The sequence below is a fragment of the Austrofundulus limnaeus genome, unplaced genomic scaffold (assembly GCF_001266775.1).
Source record: "Austrofundulus limnaeus strain Quisiro unplaced genomic scaffold, Austrofundulus_limnaeus-1.0 Scaffold205, whole genome shotgun sequence".
Lineage (NCBI taxonomy): Eukaryota > Metazoa > Chordata > Actinopteri > Cyprinodontiformes > Rivulidae > Austrofundulus > Austrofundulus limnaeus.
Genome location: NW_013952607.1, coordinates 439,587 through 459,363, shown reverse-complemented (window position 1 = coordinate 459,363; position 19,777 = coordinate 439,587). Strand labels below are relative to the sequence as shown.

Below are 19,777 nucleotides of genomic sequence, written 5' to 3'. Positions count from 1 at the left end.
CACACACACACACACACACACACACACACACACACACACACACACACACACACACACACACACACACACATATATTCTATTTTGTTTCACTTAAGTTTTAGGGGTCCTTCTGCCTCACTGCATCACCATCAAACCCACCTCCTGCCCTCAGAATAGATGGGTCTGTCAGGAGTGTCACAGATCTGTCTCAGAGGAGATAACCTGTGTGTCTGCAGAGATAATGGGCTGCTGCGTTGAGCTGAGAACAGGCCAAGTCTGTTTATTTTTTGTTTGTTTGTTTGTTTTTTGCTGCAGAGCTCACATTGCAAATTCTCATTGATCAGTGATTGACGGCATATACCGTATTTATTCAAGTATAAAACGTAAAATTAAATCAATAAAATCATCCATAAAGTTGGGGGGTGGTACTATACTCGGATAAATATTTTTACTTATGTATTTTAACTGAAATATCAGCTTAATTCACAAAACGCCTGAGTCCGGAAATGAGACCGCGTCGTAAAAAGCTGTTGAAAGGAGCTTACCTCTGTCACTCCTTCGTGCTTCAGAGCGAGATAATAACAGATCCAGGCAGGTGACATGATGTGAAAAAAAAGGGGTAAAAATTATTCCTGCACCTTAGAAATGAAAGCGAACTAATGGCATTAGCGTGTGACCGGGCCGCTCCTGGAACAACAAACCATGTTCGTCTGTAATGGCTGCCGTCTACCGGTGTTCTGAAAAAGTTTGTATCCCTGAATAAAGTTTCCCCACCAGAGGGGGCGCTCGCGAATAGGAAGTAATCTGCTTTTCCCTCAGAAGATGGTCCAAATCTCGTGAAGTCTGACTTTTGTGTTGGCGCATCCCGATGGACTTTGTGTAAAATGCCAGAATTCATATGATGCTGCTACAGCTGATATATATTTGTTGTCAAAATACCTTGATACCAATGATCATTTTACTGACATGTATAAAGACTGCAAAGGCTGAAAAATCTTGAATTCTGTATGAAATTAGAGGTAGTTTGAGGATTAAATTTTTAATGCTTTTTAAGCTCAAAAAGTGGGGGTAGCATTATACATGAGATCGTATTATACATGAATAAATACGGCAAATCTCTCTCGGACAAGCAGCTTTTAGTAGATGCCTTGATGCAGACTCCATACGAGGTAGTACCACGATTGAGTGCTCCGGCCAAACACTCGCAAAGCGCCATGCTTGCTGAGAGAAATAATAGAGATGTTTTCCCTCTCATGTCAAAGTCTCTGCTCTGTCCTGATGGAGGCTAACTACCCCGCTGCCTGGCCCGGATGCAAATGGGAGTTACTTATTATGAAATGTTTCTGCCCAGCTGCTTCAGCCAAGCTGTCGAAGATGTAAGGATGACTAAAGAAGGCAGCGGATGACAAAAGAGATGCATCTTCTGGCATTCATTATCAGCTGCTGAAACCCATTTTGTTGCCATAAAAGAGCCCGCTGGTATTAAAACCAGAACCTTTGTGTTCTGTTTAGGCTCTCTTAATGTGAGAGGAGATACATGATTAATCTGCACTTGGCAGCAAAACTGTTGTTGCAGCTTGTTTACCGGAGGAGCTGTATGAAAACTGATCCGAGTTGGTAAAAGAGGGATTCACTCTCATGTAAAGTTCTTTTTTCCAATAAAACAGATCACTCAGCCTGCCCATGTACCTCCTCTTCCTCCTCATTAAAAAGCCATCACAGTATTTTTTTCTAATTAAACCAAGTCAGCACCATTAAAAATGCAGGTAACTTATCTTAGCCTTGACCCAGCGCTCTTTAGCCTTCACCCCTTCCACTACCTTTCCATGAGTCCATCAGAGCCAAAGATAAATATAGACCAAGTTTTATGGTAGTTTGTTTTATCATATGAAACAGGTGTGCTTATTGTTGCGTGTTCCTGTGGAGCAGGAAAAACAAATGTTTACTGTAAGTCTTTTGAAGTGAGGTTCCTACATTAAAATCTAACCTGGTGTAGATAGATCTTCCAACAGCTTCAGTTGGAAGAAATAAGAGATTAAATTTGACTTTAATGACATATTACAATTTTCTTGCCAAAATGCCCCACAACCCACAGAATTCTATGTGAATAATAGTGAAAAACTAAATTGATGGTGATGTAAATGTCTATACCATGGACAGGAAACTGGTGGCCTATGGGCCACAACCGGCATGTCAAGCACTTTTTTTTTCCTTTAGGTAGGTAGACCTTCTACTAAATTGCAAGGCAAAACCATGAGTTTAGTTTGTTTAAAGACGCTGCGTTTCCATTGCAAATGTGTGCAAAACTTTCTTGATATTCTGTTAATGTCGAAAAACACAGTTTTGCAATTGTGGTGTTTCCATTAAGTAAGAAATGCTATTAAAGTCACGCGTGAATACGTTTATTCTCGCTATAAGTCATTACAAACATGGCGGCAATGGATGTAAACACATAGCATGTTGCTACCACGGCACTAGCGCACATCATCAGCCATCAGAGGAGACGTCGGCATCTTATCGAGGCTTTCGAGTGACAAGCCCCTTGGGAGCGGCTACATATAGCATTTTTGGGAAATTGTAGTCGGTGAGTTTATTACTTTCTTTTACAACTTCGGTGATTTCACTATTACTTCTACTTCCTGTTGTCTTCTTCGTCGTCATCTTTTTAGCCAGTGGAAACAGCCGGTTGTTGATCACGTGACTCCCGTGATGCGAAAAAAAAATGTTTCCATTACAGTTTTGCGAAACACACCAATTTCGATACGGCCGAAAAACCACCTTATCCTAACGCAAAAACCTTTTGTCGAAAAAAGGAAGTTTTTTCGAAATTGACGTGTTTCCATTGAGCAAATTTATTTTCGAAGATCTAATTTGCGCATTTTCAATGGAAACGCATCTACTGTCATGAAGGATTTTATTATAATTTGCCACTACATGTTGCACAAAGCTAAATATGAGGACTTTACTGAAATTGAAAGTACATAAACAACATTATTCATATTTATAAAACAACAGTGTAACTGTCACACGTGAATTTGATCATAAAATATGTTAAGTTACTGCACGGTATGTTGGTTTAATATATTTACACAAACATTTAAAAAATGGTAGTTTTATTGCATTTGGGTGTGCAATGGCATGTGGCCCTCCCATAGTGTCAACAAAAATTGTGGCCCCTTTCATCATTTGCCCATCCCTGGTCTATACAATAGTATTTGCATCAACTGCTATAAAATCTTTGAGATTTATAAGTCAGCAGAAATCCACTGTTCACTTGGACAAGCTGTTGGATCGTCAGTCAGTTCAGAATTAAACTCTGTTACCATCTGTAACAGGGAAGATCATTGTTTAAGACTTTTCCACCAAATTCCACTTCAAAGTAATTGAAATATCTCTTTAATACCAACAAAAAAGCATATAGGGGAGACATGAAGACACAAACTAAGAGTGAGACATGTGGACAGTTTTATTAGAAGTTAGAAGATGAGAAAAAAAAAGAAGTTAGAAGATTAGGTCAGGCCATCTGGTCCAGTGCTGCCTGAGCATGAAAAGAAATCAAAAGCTTATAAATCCTCCAGATAAGGACGACCTTTAGTGTCCAATCTACACCAGCAGCAGACTGCCACACTCACAAAAACACACAGAAAATAATGCAAATGCAGCCTTTCTGCTAATCTCGCAGCTCAAGCCTGTTTTTGATGAAGTCTTAATTAAAGAAAAAAAGAGTGTAAACTTTTGCTGACTGCTTCTCGTAACATGCCATCTTTACAGAATTTCATTACTTTCCAAAAAATCTAAAAGCGCAGAAAAGCTTTGAAGCTTTAAATTGCTTTTACCAAACCTGAACTATTTTGATGACCTTTAAGAATAAATAAAACTTTTGAAAACATGATAGAAAATTATACAGATGAAGTTTATTCTAATAGTAAAATCTTAAACTATGTTATATATCAAAATTGTGGGTTTTACTCTTAGCTTATTTTAGATTTGAGTTCAATACCACAATGTTCTTATTGTTTGACAGATCAATTGTCTGCAGCATGACAATAAACATAACACTTTAAATAGATTTGGGAGTTTGTGTATCCACTGAACTATCAAGCTGGTGGCTATTCAAGATGAACACAGAAGTTTTGGAAAGCTGTATGTATGATGTAACACAAACTTAGATTATTGGCATAATAACATAAAATAAATTTAAAAAGTCTCCTTTTTAATGTAGCAAACGTTCTATGGCATAGCTTAGCTGTAAAAACAAGAGTATTCTGCTTGGGTCATATTTTTTAGGCCGTTCAGTTTTCTCTATTTCTATGACGTTTTCTGAGTTATTACGTCCAATTAACTGTGACAGAATTACCAAATAAGGTCTGGACTTACCAAGCTAATTTCCTCCTCTTAATTCTCTTCGCATTCTGGGTTGTAAATAAAACATTTCTGCAAGCTAGAAAACTTACAAATTGCAGCACTAAGAGCAGTAAAGTGATCTAACTACCTCATATGTCATCCAGATTTAGCTTCTCTACAACACCCTGCAAGTTGTATTATTTAAAGCATTGTGTAACTCCTTATTGAGTCAGACACAATATGTGAATTATTATAAACTGTTGTATAATATGTGAGCTAGTAACTTTTATCTAAGTAGTTTAATAGCGTCATTCACTGGCCATTTTCTTATAATCTGTTCTCACTATAAATCAGGTGATTTGTGTTAATCAGTTTGTGTGGTTTAACCAGAAAAGAACCCTGGATCATTCAGATCTCATTAGTGTTTACTGTCCAAAACTTGCTCATGCAGGGGGGAAAAAAAATCAGGGAGGCAGAAAGTGAAGCAAAGAAAAGACGAGTGCTGAAGAAATTCAGGGAGAGGAGGGAAGCCAAGCGTGTCTGAGAGAAAAAGTCATTTATATGTGAGGTTTGACTGACTTTTGATCTGAGCAAGCTTTACCCGAAGTAGTGGACAGAAATACTGAATTGAGTTCAGTTCACTGAGTTCTTCACATTACTAGAACCGAAGGCCAAACTAATGCCATGCAAAGGAAGTCTTGTCTGAGTTTAAAAGCAGAAAATACAGTATAATATAATTGAGTATCATCAGCATAACAACGAAAGTTCAAATATGTCAAGTTGTGTAAATTGTCTGTAAATTACATAGATTTTCCCCCATTTTGCATGAACACATATAGGGCAATCATAAGTTGATTTAAGTCCTACAGATTTGTGAGTTTCAAGATACAGGCAAACATCTGAAGGGGTTGGCATGTGTGAAATTTTAGCCCATGCTGTGTAATAACTTTGCCTAATAGAATCACATATTAAGTAAAGAGAATTGGTCCAAGCACTGAACCTTGAGGAACTCCATGACTAACGCTGGTGTATGAAGAAAACAATAATCTATCAACTAAATATGAAAACATTTTGAGTCTCGTTCCTGTAATCCCATTATCATATTCAAGTCTCTGTTATAGAATATTGTGATCAACTGTATCAAAGGCAGCACTGAGATCTAACAGGACATGTACTGACATACGTCCACTGTCTGAGTCCATGATATGAGAATATCATTAGTAACCTTTACCAGTGCTGTTTCTGTGCTATGATGAGCTCTAAATCCCAACTTAAACAGATTATTTCTGTCCAGATGGTGACACAATTGGTTTGCAACTATTTTCTGAAGCATGTTGAGATGAATGGGAGATTAGATCTGGGTCTTTAACTGCCAGGCACTCTAGAATCGAGCTCAGGTTTTCTTCCTGTCTTATTTTGCCGTACTACACGAGACAATATTTTTTTTGCTGCACTTTGCTTTCTGGACTTTGTCTCTAAATGTCATCTAAGAATTGATTTACATTCCTGCTAAACCTCACAGGTTTGGAAGCTAATGATTGATAAGTTAAGTGTCAGATTAGAGATCACACAGCTTTACTGGCAGTCTGCTGACATTTCTGAGGCAAGGACATGAACTCTGTCCTGCAGTCATTACATGTTTAAATCTAAATTCTAATGACTGGATGGAAAATGTTGAGCTGCTGCTGATTAAAAAAAATCAATTGACAGTGAGGACCTTATTTTGGTAAAATACAGTGCTACAGCATGATTAAAAACATATAGACTCAGCAAAAAAGACTCATTGCAGTTTTGTTTCTTTCAATAACAAGATAAAAACAAGGTTTCGCGGTTTTGTCTCTGGCGAAATTCTTCTGATCACCTGCCAATCAGGTCGTATCAGTAAAATCCTTGGCTGAGTTGGAGCTTTAGCTGCATTTGCCATGAATTGAATTACTGTCAGGAGGGGTTTTAGAGAGCAGCAGGAGGAAGATGGAATTAGGAGGAACACCCCAGAAAGGTCCAATTATTTTTTGGTACAAAGAGTTACACGGAGAGCACTGGGAGCCAAAATTCCTTTCCAAGCCGTTGGCCCGTCATGCATACTGTATCAGTGCAGCTTCTCATTCCCAACTTCTGCTTGTACTTTCTTTGGAACAGTTCACCTTAATTGACTCAGAACTTTCTTTCTTTTTTTCCTCCCTCTTGTTAGGTGTCTCAGCACATATTCACATTCAGACATTATAAATGTGAGGACTCTGTGACATTTTCAATTTTTTTACTTTGGGATGAAACTGGTGAAGTGCCAGCTGAGGTTTTGGATGAAGCCGGCTTGTGTCAGATTGGATGAGTTCCATCGCATGCCTGGCAAAAGCTGAAGGACTTTTGGGGAAAAACTTGGATTCCGGCTATTATCCATCCTTTTATTAGTTACAGCCTTACTACTTTTGTATCATCATCTATCTCTATTGATTTTACTAATAATGTTTTGATACAAATTCAAAAATTCTTAAATTACGGTCCTGGAAAGGAGCTGTGAAAAACCTCTTTTTGCTTGTCTTTTGCTCCAAACCCAAGTGGTTTGGTTGTGGAAGAGAGTAGCTGAAACATTAAACTTAAAAGTGTGTAGTGTGATCTCTCACAGAAGATGAAAATTAAAAGACCCCCATGGTGACATTTGACGATTATTCCCACTGACATACAGACGAGCTTTAACTGGACCAAAGTGCAAAACCCCTCAGCTGCAGTTTCCTGGACTTGCAGCCTATAACGTTGTAATGTTTTACCCAGATCTGGTTGGAACAAGCTCAGGAGACTCTGAGGTAAAGGTAAACAGTGGTTTTAAAGTTGTTTTCAGTCTGAATCAAATCTTAGACTTCTGGATACATCATCATTAAAAACACGTAGGAAATTAAATTCCATCTTCTTCAATGTTTGTTAAGATCAGTCTCTACAGCTGTATTAGCAGAGTCACAGAGCACATTCCTAACTTGACCCTCATTGGCTAAAGTTTTAGACTGCGGACAAACGAATTGTGTGCTCTGAATTGGTACCAAACCGGTGTCAGGAAGACCAAAATCAGCTTGGTAAAATGGGGACTGAAATCAACCTGAATGTGGTCATCAACTCCAGAACATATACCATCTTTTATTTTCCTGCACCTTAAGTCCAGTACATAAAACATCTGCAGACCTCTGTCAGGTCAATGGGAGAGCAAAGACATGGCTGTCTTTCTGGTGTGACATGATATGATGATGATCTCCTTCAAAAACAATGTCTGTCTTCATGTTTTAGCTTCCCAAGGTGTGTTAAATATCTTGCTGAGACAAAAGACCTGTTATAAATAACAGAAGAGAAGAAAACCTTACAGCCCTTGTTGGAAGGTCAACAGTCTCCGCGTCGCCATAGACTTTTTTTAATGGGAAGTAGATGTCAGGGAGAGAGCAGCTTTTTAAGTTCCAACAAAATGTCTATGTGCTAAAGCACGATGAAGGTTATGAATATTAATGGTTTTGCCAGGAAGTCTGAACTCAGAGACCTTGTCATAAAACTCCTTGAGACCTAAAAAAGGACAAAAGTCACTTTGAATGAAAATGAAGTGTGAGCTGGGTCAACGTTACATGACCTATGCTATCTGCCTTTCTTTTTGGCTTGTCCATTGAATAACAGCTGTTTCTGTCACATTTTGTAATATAGATTCTCATATTGGACATCAATGTGTTGTTTCCTTTTCATAATCTGAGCAATAGCTTTAACCCTCAATCATTGCTCATTTTCAGACCTGCTGCCTCTGTCTAACAGTGGGAGAAGAAAAACAGAGTGCAGAAAGAGCCGTGACCTTTGCATTAACGAGAAAAGTCTTAACTCTGACACAGAAATAGTTCTCTTGTAAAAGATTGCCTAATTTTCTCTGTTTATCATCTCTTTGTCTTTCAAAATATGGGTTTGTCTTTGCTTTTGTCTTACTCCCTAAACCTGTAAGAAGAAGAGTTGCATAAATGGGAGCTGCTGGAAAACAAAATTGTAAAATGCAATACAAGGTTGTAAAGAAACAGTTCTAAGAAAAGAGGTCTAATACTGTTTGAGTGACGCAGGAAGGTTACAAGAAACTTATCAAAAATGTCCAAATTTCTTCGTACTCAAGTGATTGATTGATGACTGACATTGACTTTATGATTTGTTTTTTGGGTTTTTGTTTTGCATTTTTATCACTACAGAGTCAAGTGGTGACCTTACGGTAAAGTGTTTGTCTTTCAAAAAAATTGTTTGGCTGAGGAAGGGTTTCTAATTAAATATGAAATTATATATGCTTTCCTTTAATTTCTTATAAAGTTCTAGGTCTGATTTGAACATCCCGGCCTCTTAGGAGATTTTCCTTAGACTTTATCATATTCTGAGCTCATGAGGCACAAGGACAAATCTGGTCTTATTCTTAAAGTTCTTATGTAATGTAATAGCTTGCGTCTTAATAGGTCGTAACTCAAAACAAGGTCAAATGTCAGGAAAGAGGTCTGTCAGTGGTTCTCGTTTATTTGTGTGCACTTCCTGTGTGCACATATTCTTGTCCCCTGAAGCAATCCTGGTAATTTTTCCTTTGAGCAAGAAAAACAGATGACATAATAATAAATGCGTACATTTTAGAACATGCAGGGAACAGTTCAAAGGTTTTTAAAAAGGATGAAATGTTGCAGAGATTTATAATGCAAAGATAATGTTGCAGTATCTCAAATTCCAGACTTTTAAAATCAAGATTAGATTGGGGGGTTTATTTTTACATTGGTCAAAATGAATTTATGTTAAAGGGATTTCAGAACTTCTGAACAGGGAAAGGTTATGAACAATTAATGACTCACCAGCTGAACTTACTGAGCAACCTTGGAGTTTATGACTGACCAGATTTACAAGCTAATGGGCCTGGCTAAAAGTAAATGTATGCTTTCTTAAAGCAGCTCCAGTCTTAAATAATTCACTTTTGCATTAAATGGTTATTCTGGCAGAAAGGATGTTTCTGCAGAAAAAGCCCCAGGCTGCACCAGAAATGCTAGTTAGCTAAATAACCAACATTTTTTTGTGAATGACTAACTAATGCAAAACTTTGTGTAAAATAGCATTCCCATGAACTGCAATAACATTTTTGAAATTGTTCATTATGGTAGCCTTTCACTTTTTTGGTCCAAGCTAGCATCTAGTTTTGCTGTTAGCTCATCAGTCTGTTCGGAAAAAACACTGTATTTCTCCAAACTGAGGTTGTTCAAAGAGATATCTACAAGTTCACAATCTTTGTGGAACCCCATTTCAACAGATGTAAGGTATAGGAGTTATGCTAACAAACTGTTTCTTTAATAAACAGTGTAAATTTTGATGTCCTCAGTAAAGGTTCAGTAAAGTGCTCCAACCTCCCAAGACCACTCTGTATTGCGAGGGGACGGGGAGATTTTTTTTCTTTTGCGTTCCCACGCAATAGTATTGCGTTACCTCGCAATACTTTTGCGTTACCTCGCAATACTTTTGCGTTACCTCGCAATACTTTTGCGTTACCTCGCAATATCTTTGCGCTACCTCGCAATGCTTTTGCGTTACCTGACAAAATTGATTTGCGTTCCCACGCATAAGATTGTTTTGTATATGAACTGAATTAAATCAGACTTTTATTTTGAAATATCCGGTTACCAAAACAGGATGTGTCGCCACAAGTTCGTGAAATTGACATTGATGTTGCGTGGCTGTACTGTGTTAAAGTATCTGTATATGACATACTTCCATGCGTAGCTGTGTGATTTATTCATTCTGAAGCTGAATTAAAGCAGTAGGCTAACTCGCTAATGGTGAACATGTGAGTTTGTTAATAAAACGGCAGGCACAACAGTGATAAACTACTTTTGCGAGGGAATGCAAAATGTATTGCGAGGTAACGCTATACTATTGCGGGGGAACGCAAAAGAATAAAAATCTCCCATGTCTCCTCGTGGGCTCCACAGTATTAGGATTCAACAATCATCCACAATCGAGTAAAGTTTTTTTGCTGAGTTGTAAGTTTGAACTGCAGTGCGCGCCGCACACACACACACACACACACACACACACACACACACACACACACACNCACACACACACACACACACACACACACACACACACACACACACACACACACACTATTCCCAGGCCACAATGCAGAGGGCCAGCAAAGCTTCTGATAGAGGCTGCAATGAGCCTTTTTTCATATCGCTTCAGTCTTTGAAGCTGTCAGGTGCCAAGGACACCCTTTACCATAGGTAAGAGCAGCTCTGGGTCACTGACACATCCAGCTATGTAATTTGGTTACCTGGTGACCTTTGAGCTTCTATTCTCCTTTATTGCCTTACAGTCAGCTCGCACACACCCTCTCTTTCTCTCATGTCTGTCTTTGTGTGTGTGCGTACTTGAAGGACGTTTCTGTTTCTGCCTGTGATATGTATTCTGTCAGCGTTGCCAGACACATGCTAAATGTTGATTGAGAAAAGGAGGTTTCGTGGTAAGTTTGTCCTCCGGAGAGTCTGTCGCTGCAGCTGTCACGAGAGAAGAGATTACCGCTAAAGCCACGACTGACTCACTCTCTGCCTCCTGTTCAAAACAAATATGGCCTTATGATGTTTTATTCATAAGCACTAGATGCCGACGCTTGCTGTCACAAGTTTGTTGGTCCCGCTGCTGTCATAGCTGCGCTGTTAATGTGCTTAGATTACACAAGCAGTTCACACAGACTGCAATGCACATTTGAATTGTTTATATATTTAATAAAAGACCCAAAAAGAACTAGTTGTAAGCATTCTACATGCAGAATCCTGATTTAAGAAAATGGAGCTATTAAAACTACGTTAGCATAAGTCAACAAGCTAGCAGTGGCAAAACTGTTCAAGTTATGGGTATTTTGCTACATAGTCGTGATCCTGACAGTCTAGTTTTGATTATGTTCTACTTTTACTTCCTTGTTTTATATACACAACAAGGCATGGCCATGTCATGTCAGTACGAGGGAGAAGAAATTACTGTTCTTTCTCAAAACTTCACAGAAACCATGAATCACCCCTGGGCCTTACCTCAAATAATGACCAAGTGAATTTAAAATGTCAGCAGTTCTTTACTCCCACTATACTTAACTAATAATATTTTTTAAACTGTAAACTATTTTTGTGTTTATCCAAATTAGTTGTAGGCAAACAAAAGGGTTAAATATGAAAATTTAGATATTTATTTTGTTATGTACCATTAGAGTATTTTTATTCTTTTTTTGAAATATAGGAAAACGTTCAGAAAAAGTGATATGAAGGCTACTTTCACATTGTCTCAGTGTGAGCCCGACCTAACCTTACATGGTCTCAAAAATGCCAGTCTAGCTTTGTTTGAATTCTGTTGTCAGCCAAAAAAGCAAGGAACCATCTGCACCAGTGTTGCCATTGTAATAGATGCATTGCGTATTTTTAACAGGTAAATAACTAAAACGATTGCTGCGGTTGCAAGGTTTTGAAAAGGTCAGTTTGATTCGTGTGAAAGAGGCTGCGTCTTTAAATGGTCCCCATTTGCTAAATAAGAAAAATCATATTTGCTTTTGAAGTACGGGATCATATCGCAATGACCAAAGGCCCAGTTTGGATTAAAGCTATTGAATCTGATTTCAAACATCAAACTCAAAGAGGAAATCTGATTCTTCTCAACTTCCAGGTCAGGAAGTGGAAGATGCTGTCTCGCCATCATAATGAGAACACAGGCAAACAGAAGGAGACTGAGTCCGACTGCTGGGGGCTCCACCACTCGCCTCTCCTGGCCGGTCCTGTCATCCTGGAGTGCTCCATCTGCAACGGACCCTACATCAGCTACGCCCTCGAGGACACCTGGCAGCCACGCCAACGAACACAAGTAGGTTTTAGCAAACACTCTCCTAATAATTAGTTCAATTCAGAGCTCCTGGTAAAGTCTTCCTGTTAGTGTTGCTTTGTTCTGTGATGACATCGTTTATGCATTGTTTGCCACGATTTCATGAAGTTTTTTTTTATGAAGAATTTAGTTTGGCTACAGATCATTTAGTTCTCTTCACTCCTGTGCAAAGTACTCATGGCCTCTTTGAATTAATTTCTGATTTCGGCTAAATGAGATTCGACTTATCACGACCTACTTTTAATGCAATGCTTGCTATCAATGAGCTAAATCATGGCTCAAAAACCTTTGAAACTGCGGAGATCGTTTCTCTTTGTACTAATGGACAATGTTGCTAAAAGCTATATTTTGGGATTTTAAGTTCTTGTGTTGTAGTTTAATAGATTACACAGAAGTATTTTATTGTCAAATACCAGGAATATTATAAAACAATACTCCTCCATGATTCACACACACACCCACTCACAAACACACACACACTAACAAGTTTGTAGTTTATCCTTCTTGGGAAGGTTTATTGACTTTTATTCATTTCCAGTCATTTCTCTTGCCTAACCCTTACCCTTCCATAAACCTACATACCTAACTTTTACTCAATTTACACCTTAGTCCCAAACCTAATCCCCAACCCAAAAATGAAGTTCCACTATATTAGGAGCAGTCTTTGGTCCCCATAATGACTACTGGTCTGGACAAAGTTGTGTACAGACACTAACATTTCATCGGACCCAGACCAAATTAATAAACAATGAGATGAAGGAGTGCTAGAAGAAGGATGCAAAATCATGCAAAAACAAGGAGGCCAGGTTTTGTGTATTCATTAGAGAAACAATGAAGAGACAAAGCTGCTGTCAGTTAGAATACTTAATGAGGATCAAATGACTGGTGGAGCAGGCTGGCTGTTGAAAGCATTGAATACATTATGTGAAGAAAGTAATAAAACCAACAAATAAGCCATGTACACACACACACCTACACACACACACTAGATATACACACATGCCCCGACTTGTCTCACTCACAGAGAAATGCTCAAGGGAAACTTACAGCGAGCAGTGATAAGTGTTCAGAGCATGGAGCAGCATAGCAAAACTAGGTTAAGACTGTATTTAACGGAGACGCCAGCCACTTCAAAGAGTTGATGATTGACAGCAAAAGAAAAATATATATGTATACAGTGTAAACCACAAATCTGATACGATGGAGCAGTTATAAAAACGTGCCTTATGTTTATTCTGTCGTGTGACAGCTGCCGAACTTATTGTCGATTGTGAAAAAAGAAAGTGGGTTTGCTTTTATTTTTAAAGGGATCCCTGATTAGTTGTAACGTTAGACTTTATATGATAAAAATATACTTTAACTGTAAAATAAAGACTGTAAAAATACTGAAGGATGTTTAGTTTTTATAATTTTTCAAAATATTTTTAACACGGACGGAGCCATTTTATTTACACGCAAAGCATTCTGGGTAAATGATGACGTGGATAGGTCCTCGGTGTGAGGCTGCTAGCGAGCTATATCCACCCTGAAGGTTAATCTTGGCCAATATCTGATGATCGACTCTTTTAAATGAAACCAGAGAGCGTTGACAGAGAGGAGAAGGTAGAAATGACTCAGCCTGGAACTAAAAATATAGTGAAGGACAACAGAGCTGCTTCATGGAAGAAAGAATCTCAGCTTAGCCTGTTAGCCTTTGCGCTAGCGCCAATGCTGTATTACCTTATATGTATTAGCTCAGCGCTAGCACGACAAACAAGCTAAACTGAGGTCCTCCATCCATATTTTCAGTTGCAAGCTGAGTCATTTTTGCGTTCCCCTCTCTGTCATGTGGATGGAGGACCTCAGTGACAAGAGGAGAATGTGTAGCGCTGAGCTAATACATATATATATGGTGATAGCATCGGGGCTAACGCTAAAGCTAACAAGCTAATCTGAGGTTCTTCTTCCATGAAGCAGCTCTGTTGTCCTCCATCCATATTTTCAGTTCCAGGCTGAGTCATTTCTACCTTCTCCTCTCTGTCAACGCTCTCTGGTTTCATTTAAAAGAGTCGATTGTCAGATATTGTCTGAGATTAACCTTCAGGTTGGATATAGCTCGCTCACACCGAGGACCTATCCATGTCATCATTTACCCAGAATGCTTTGCATGTAAATAAAATGGCCCCATCCATGTAATATATTTTTTAACTTTTAGTTTAAAAATTATATAAACTAAACAGCCAACAGTATTTTAAAGTCTTTTTTAACAGTTAAAATATATGTTTATCAAATAAAGTCTAATGTTACAACTAATCAGGGATCAATTCAATTCAATTCAAATTCAAATCCTTTAATTTCCTTCAATTCATCCCTTCAACCCAAACCTGTTCTGATTAAACACATAATAAAGAACATATAGTGAAATTCTGAGTCTTTTATAAAGAAATGGCAGAATATAAAATGTTGTCATTTAGGACCACGTTGGACACCCCCTGCTGCCTGCCTCTCTAACATGTAGTATAGCAGCCCTCGAGGGCCTCGATAGTCCTGAGCTAGGGGAAACAGAAACACTACTTTAAATAAAATACTGAAAACAGCTGTAGCAAATTATTTGTTGAAGTAATGCCATTTTTTTTATTTTGCCCGCAGGCGATGGACCTGTACTACCACAATGAGTCAGATTCAGATAACTATTGTTGCCCTGGTGACAATGGTAAGTAAATGCCCACAACGCCTATTGTTGTCTTTAAGGGTTTTTTGTATTCATCTCTGTCCTCCTACCTTCTTCTTTCCAACTCTTGTCACGTATTTTTTTTTGTTTGTCTTCATCCTATCTGTTTATCGTTCCACCTCATCATTTGTTTGTTTCCTGCGTCCAAATTGACCTCCTGCTCCTCATTCTGTTTTTGATGACTTCATCTCACTTCAGCTCCTGGCTTTCTGGTCCAACCTCTAAACCTGCAGGATAATTACTGTTGTCCCAAACCACAGATTACTGTTTTTTGTTGCAGAATGTGGCAAAGCAGCACTTTGCAGAAACAATCCTCAGGACAGATCATCACACACATCAGCACTATGACCTGTTCTGTTTACAGCTTCACGCCAGCCGTTGATTGCATGCAAGCTGGACGACTTGGCCTATATACAGCCGCCACTGCTTACTGTATGGGTGAGAGTCCGTCTGCATTTATGGCCAAAGTGACTGTAAGTCAGGGAACTTTCTTATCATGCTGCCGATTTGTGCCACAAATCAGAGTCCGGTCTAAAGTACAACAGCTGTCAGTGTCACGATCTGGACAAGACATGGGTTCTCAGCAGCAGTGAGCTCACTGTGCAGTTATCTAACTCAGCTTTCATCAGAATCAGCAGACGAAATGTAATGCAATTTTCTTCTTCAATAAAAATAAAATGATTTAAATAATTTAAACTAAACCACACATTTAGAAAAGCATACATTCTAGACCTTGAGAGTATCGCATCATTCAACTGCCATTTTATATATTTTACTATTTTATTGTTCAAACCAGGGCTGCATGACAAAAGATGCATTTTTTCCTGAAATATTGCCATGTTGATATCATTTTACTCCCCCTTCTGTCATATCTAAGATCATAACATTCAACATGTTCTTCAGCATCTCAAACACCATCTAAAAGCTTGGTTATAGTTGCGCAGGGCTCCACTGATGGCATGCAGACCTAAGCGAGCAGTGTCGGCATTCATACGTGACTATTATATTAGTGTAATCTCATAAAGGATATGTGGCAGTACACTTTTTAACTTGTGAAACAAACACATAAAGTCTTTAAATGGAATGCGGTGCGTGCAAAAATTAGAAGGTGCACAACAAGGGACCAATGTTCAACTCGTCAACTATAAACCTAGCTTAAATTAGAGGATCCATCCGATTGACCAAATGTATTTTTGACAAGATTACCATAAATATGTGGCTTTTGGAATTTAATAAACAACTATTTATACAATCAAAACAGTATTTTGCTCTATTTGTGCAATCTGGGGCACTTGACACACATAAATTGTATTATTTTTGCCAGACTAATTGTAACACGTGATATAGTGATACGATTTATAGAATAAATTACAACAAATAAGATGGTAACAATCCATTCAGTCATGGTCCAGTCAGAACTAGCCATTTGCTTTTCAGTTTAGTCTGAATTAAAACCTTTTTCTCCAAACTGAGGTTGCTGAAAGAGCTATCTACAACAGATAAGATAATAATTGTTCATTGTCATTCCACAGAACCACTAAAGTATCTGAACTTCCTCTTCCCATCTAACACTGACTCATCAGTACAGTAATTTTGTTTCATCCGAACTTTTCCGTCATTATTTATGAGCTCAGTTTTAAAAATGTACCCATATAAAATGTGTCAAATGCAGATATGTCAGTGTAAACATTATTTTGTGCTATGTTTGGAGAAGATCAGCAATTATCTGGAATATTACAAGAATAACAAGATTTTGATTTTAAAAAGGGGTTTGTTTTTGCCCCTATTAGTAGAAAAAAAAGCTTTCAGCTTGCAATTTACTGAGCTGCTGACAAGCTGTTCCTGTGGTCTCTGTTGTTTCTCTGCTACACCCTGTCGACCCAAGTTCACCAATTAAGGCTTTTACAAGAACTCAGAAATGAAAGAAAACCACTTTTATGAGTCACTGACTTGGTCGTGTGTAAACAACAACAAGTAAAGGAAAAGAGGCAGTAGGAATTATTATATTAAAATACAGTCTTGACTGTTTAATATTAAAGCAAAACGTGTATTTGTTTGTTTTGCTCTACTTCTTGCTTTAAAATCCCTGCTTTTTGCAACAAAGTGACTTTACTAAAAAGTCTTCTTAAAAGCTTCAGTGTGTTTACCAGCCTGCTGCAGTGCAGTGAATCAGCACTTATGTTCTAATAGTGCTCCTCTTTTTCAGAGAACATTACATAACATATAATTACAGAGCCTGTCTTTATGTGTATATCTGTGTTCCTAACTTTGTTTCTTTCTCCATTTTTTTGACGTAAATCTTGCTTGTACCAGCCTGCCGCTGAAGGTTTACCAGGCACGCCTGCTCCATTACACGCACTTATTCACAAAAACAAAGTAAACACGTACTTTATGAACTTTTAAAGACACTCCAAACCCAAATGTGCTTATTAGTTTAAAGGAAAATGTCCAAACATGTTTACCGCTGTGAAAATGTTGACAGGTTTGGGTGTTTTCTTTTTCTCATTTTTGTTTTCTATTGAAGCTAGATTAAACTACTCCTTTAAAGGGATGTCAGATGTTCTGAAATATAGTTAGGTGGAAATGTTGTGAACAAATCATATCTTACGTTTTGTGAAAAGATGACTGAACAACCTCAGTTTGCAAAAACAAAGTTACTTTAATCCTAAAGGTTTTGTATTTTTCCATGCAATAAACCTTTACACAGTTTCACATTACATTTTAATGCACCAAGTGTTCCAGGCTGCACCAAGAAATGTCCCAGGCTGCACCAGGAAGTGTCCTGCTGCCTACATTTATTGCAACTTAAAAACCCACGTTACGCAATGCTGGGAGCAATGCAAGAGTTTACATAATAACAGTTGCATGAACCGCTATAAGGTTTTTGCGAATCAAAGTAGAAGCGATCCACTTTTGTAACCGGTGAGGTGGCATTTGAAACATCTTAATCTGGCCCTTAGTGTTCTCATACAACAATAAAATAACTTTAATTTTTATTCTTGATATCTTTATTGTTGGTTTACAAAACAAGGCTCCACTAAAATGAGCTCAAACAATTATTTGCCGTGGTTTAATGGCAAATGTGCTGACAATTGTAGATGAAGGATGTGTGAAAAACACTACTAAACTTAATATTCTGTTTTTTATCAGTTCATGTCTGCAATACATGTCTGAAGTGCTAGCTTATAGGCACTAAACTGTGTTTTCACCGTCTATGACATTTATACATTAAAAAAGAAAATAACCCCTATAGTAGCTTCTGATATATCAGCCTAAAGGAATAATTTAACTAGAAACAAAATACAACAAAAGTTAGCTTCACATTGTAGTGCAAAAAAATCATTGCTTTCTTTGTGTTTTTTGTTTGTAGATGATGTGATGTTGGTGTGATGTTTTTACGCAAACTTAAGGAGTTCACTCTAAACAGACAAGTTTTTGTCATTGTGCAATTGAAAGTCTTTTCATTAGCTCTATCACGGTGTGGTTTAGAAATCTCACTAGCAAAGAAAGGAAAGGTTTAAACAGAGTACGTGCTGCTTGAAACACAATAGGCTGTAAGTTACCAGCCTTGGAGGATACTTTTAAAAGTAGACTTTTTTCTAAGTCTTCTGATGATCCAACGATATGTTTGAGCTTCTTCCTTCGAGGAGACTGTTCTATCAAATGTACTACGTATCGTCATTTGTGGAGTGTTTTATGTATTTTTTAATTGCAAAGTGTTTAATTTTATATTATTTTAATTTTTCTGATTTTTTTCCTCTCATTTATATTTTACTGTTGGATGTTGTTTTGTTTTTACTGTTTGATGGGACTACAGATGTAAATTAGCCTTAGGCTACATCTGGTGCAATGCCTCAAATGTTTTAATTGCACACTGTCCCGAACAAATAAAACCATTCATTCATTCATTTAAATTGTTTTTTTTTCCCACGGGCTCTGAGAGTTTTGAATAACGCACATTAACTTTTTCACAGTAACATGGAATGTAACTTGTTCTGTGAATTTATAGTCTGTTGAAGAGGAGAGGTTCTGTGTTCAGTGTTTTTATTTAGAAACTTTTTAACCTTTTAAAATTTGTCTATGTGTGCATGTTGATGTGAGCTCTTGCCACTCACTACCTTTCCAGTGTAGTTTTCTCTACTGCAAATGGCAAATAAACTTGAACTTGATGTGTGTAACAGATGCAGGTTGCATCATCTGTGGCCCTTTATTCCAAGTCTTGGAGTGGGATTGCTCAACTGTGCTTTAGGTCAGTGGTTCCCAAACCTTTTCTTTTCTGACCCACAAAATATCCATGGCAAAAACTTGTGACCCCAAATATTACTGGTCTGAGTACATGAACTTCGTTAATAACCCTAAAAACACAGGCTTTTTGACAATCTAAMCGGCTTATACACAAATATAAATACTTATTTTTACTTATTTTGTGTTTTTGTAATAATTATAGGGAAAATATTACATCAGCAATTATTTTATTACCCTTTAAATTGATTTATGGAGATTTCCAAGGTGCTTCATGACCCATAATTGGGTCCCAAGCCCAACTTTGGGAACCAAAGTACAGTGGTTCCCAAACTTTTCAGCTTTTGACCCACAAAATAACAGCAGCAGAGACCTGTGCCCACAGATATTTTTAGATGATAAACATTTGTATCAGGTCAACTAAACATGGGCTTAGTAACAATATTTTTTATACTACATTTATCCATTTTAAATATACTAACCTCACTCCTTTGTAACAAATAAGGCAAAAATCATTAATTCAGAAAATCTTTTCAGGACCCCACCTTGACGTTTCAGGACCCCACTTGGATCCCGACCCCCAACTTTGGGAAACATTGCTTTAGGTCA

General features: G+C 37.8%; 1 protein-coding gene across 1 annotated transcript in view; it reads left to right on the top strand.

Annotated features, from left to right (window-relative positions):
- Positions 1 to 19,777, top strand: part of sgk1 (serum/glucocorticoid regulated kinase 1) — a gene marked incomplete at its 5' end in the record, with an annotated part of 34,731 nt that overhangs the window by 3,337 nt on the left and 11,617 nt on the right. Inside the window, 2 exon segments of the mRNA XM_014018900.1 lie at positions 12,004 to 12,198; positions 14,845 to 14,908. Coding sequence (XP_013874354.1) covers positions 12,004 to 12,198; positions 14,845 to 14,908 — 259 coding nt within the window.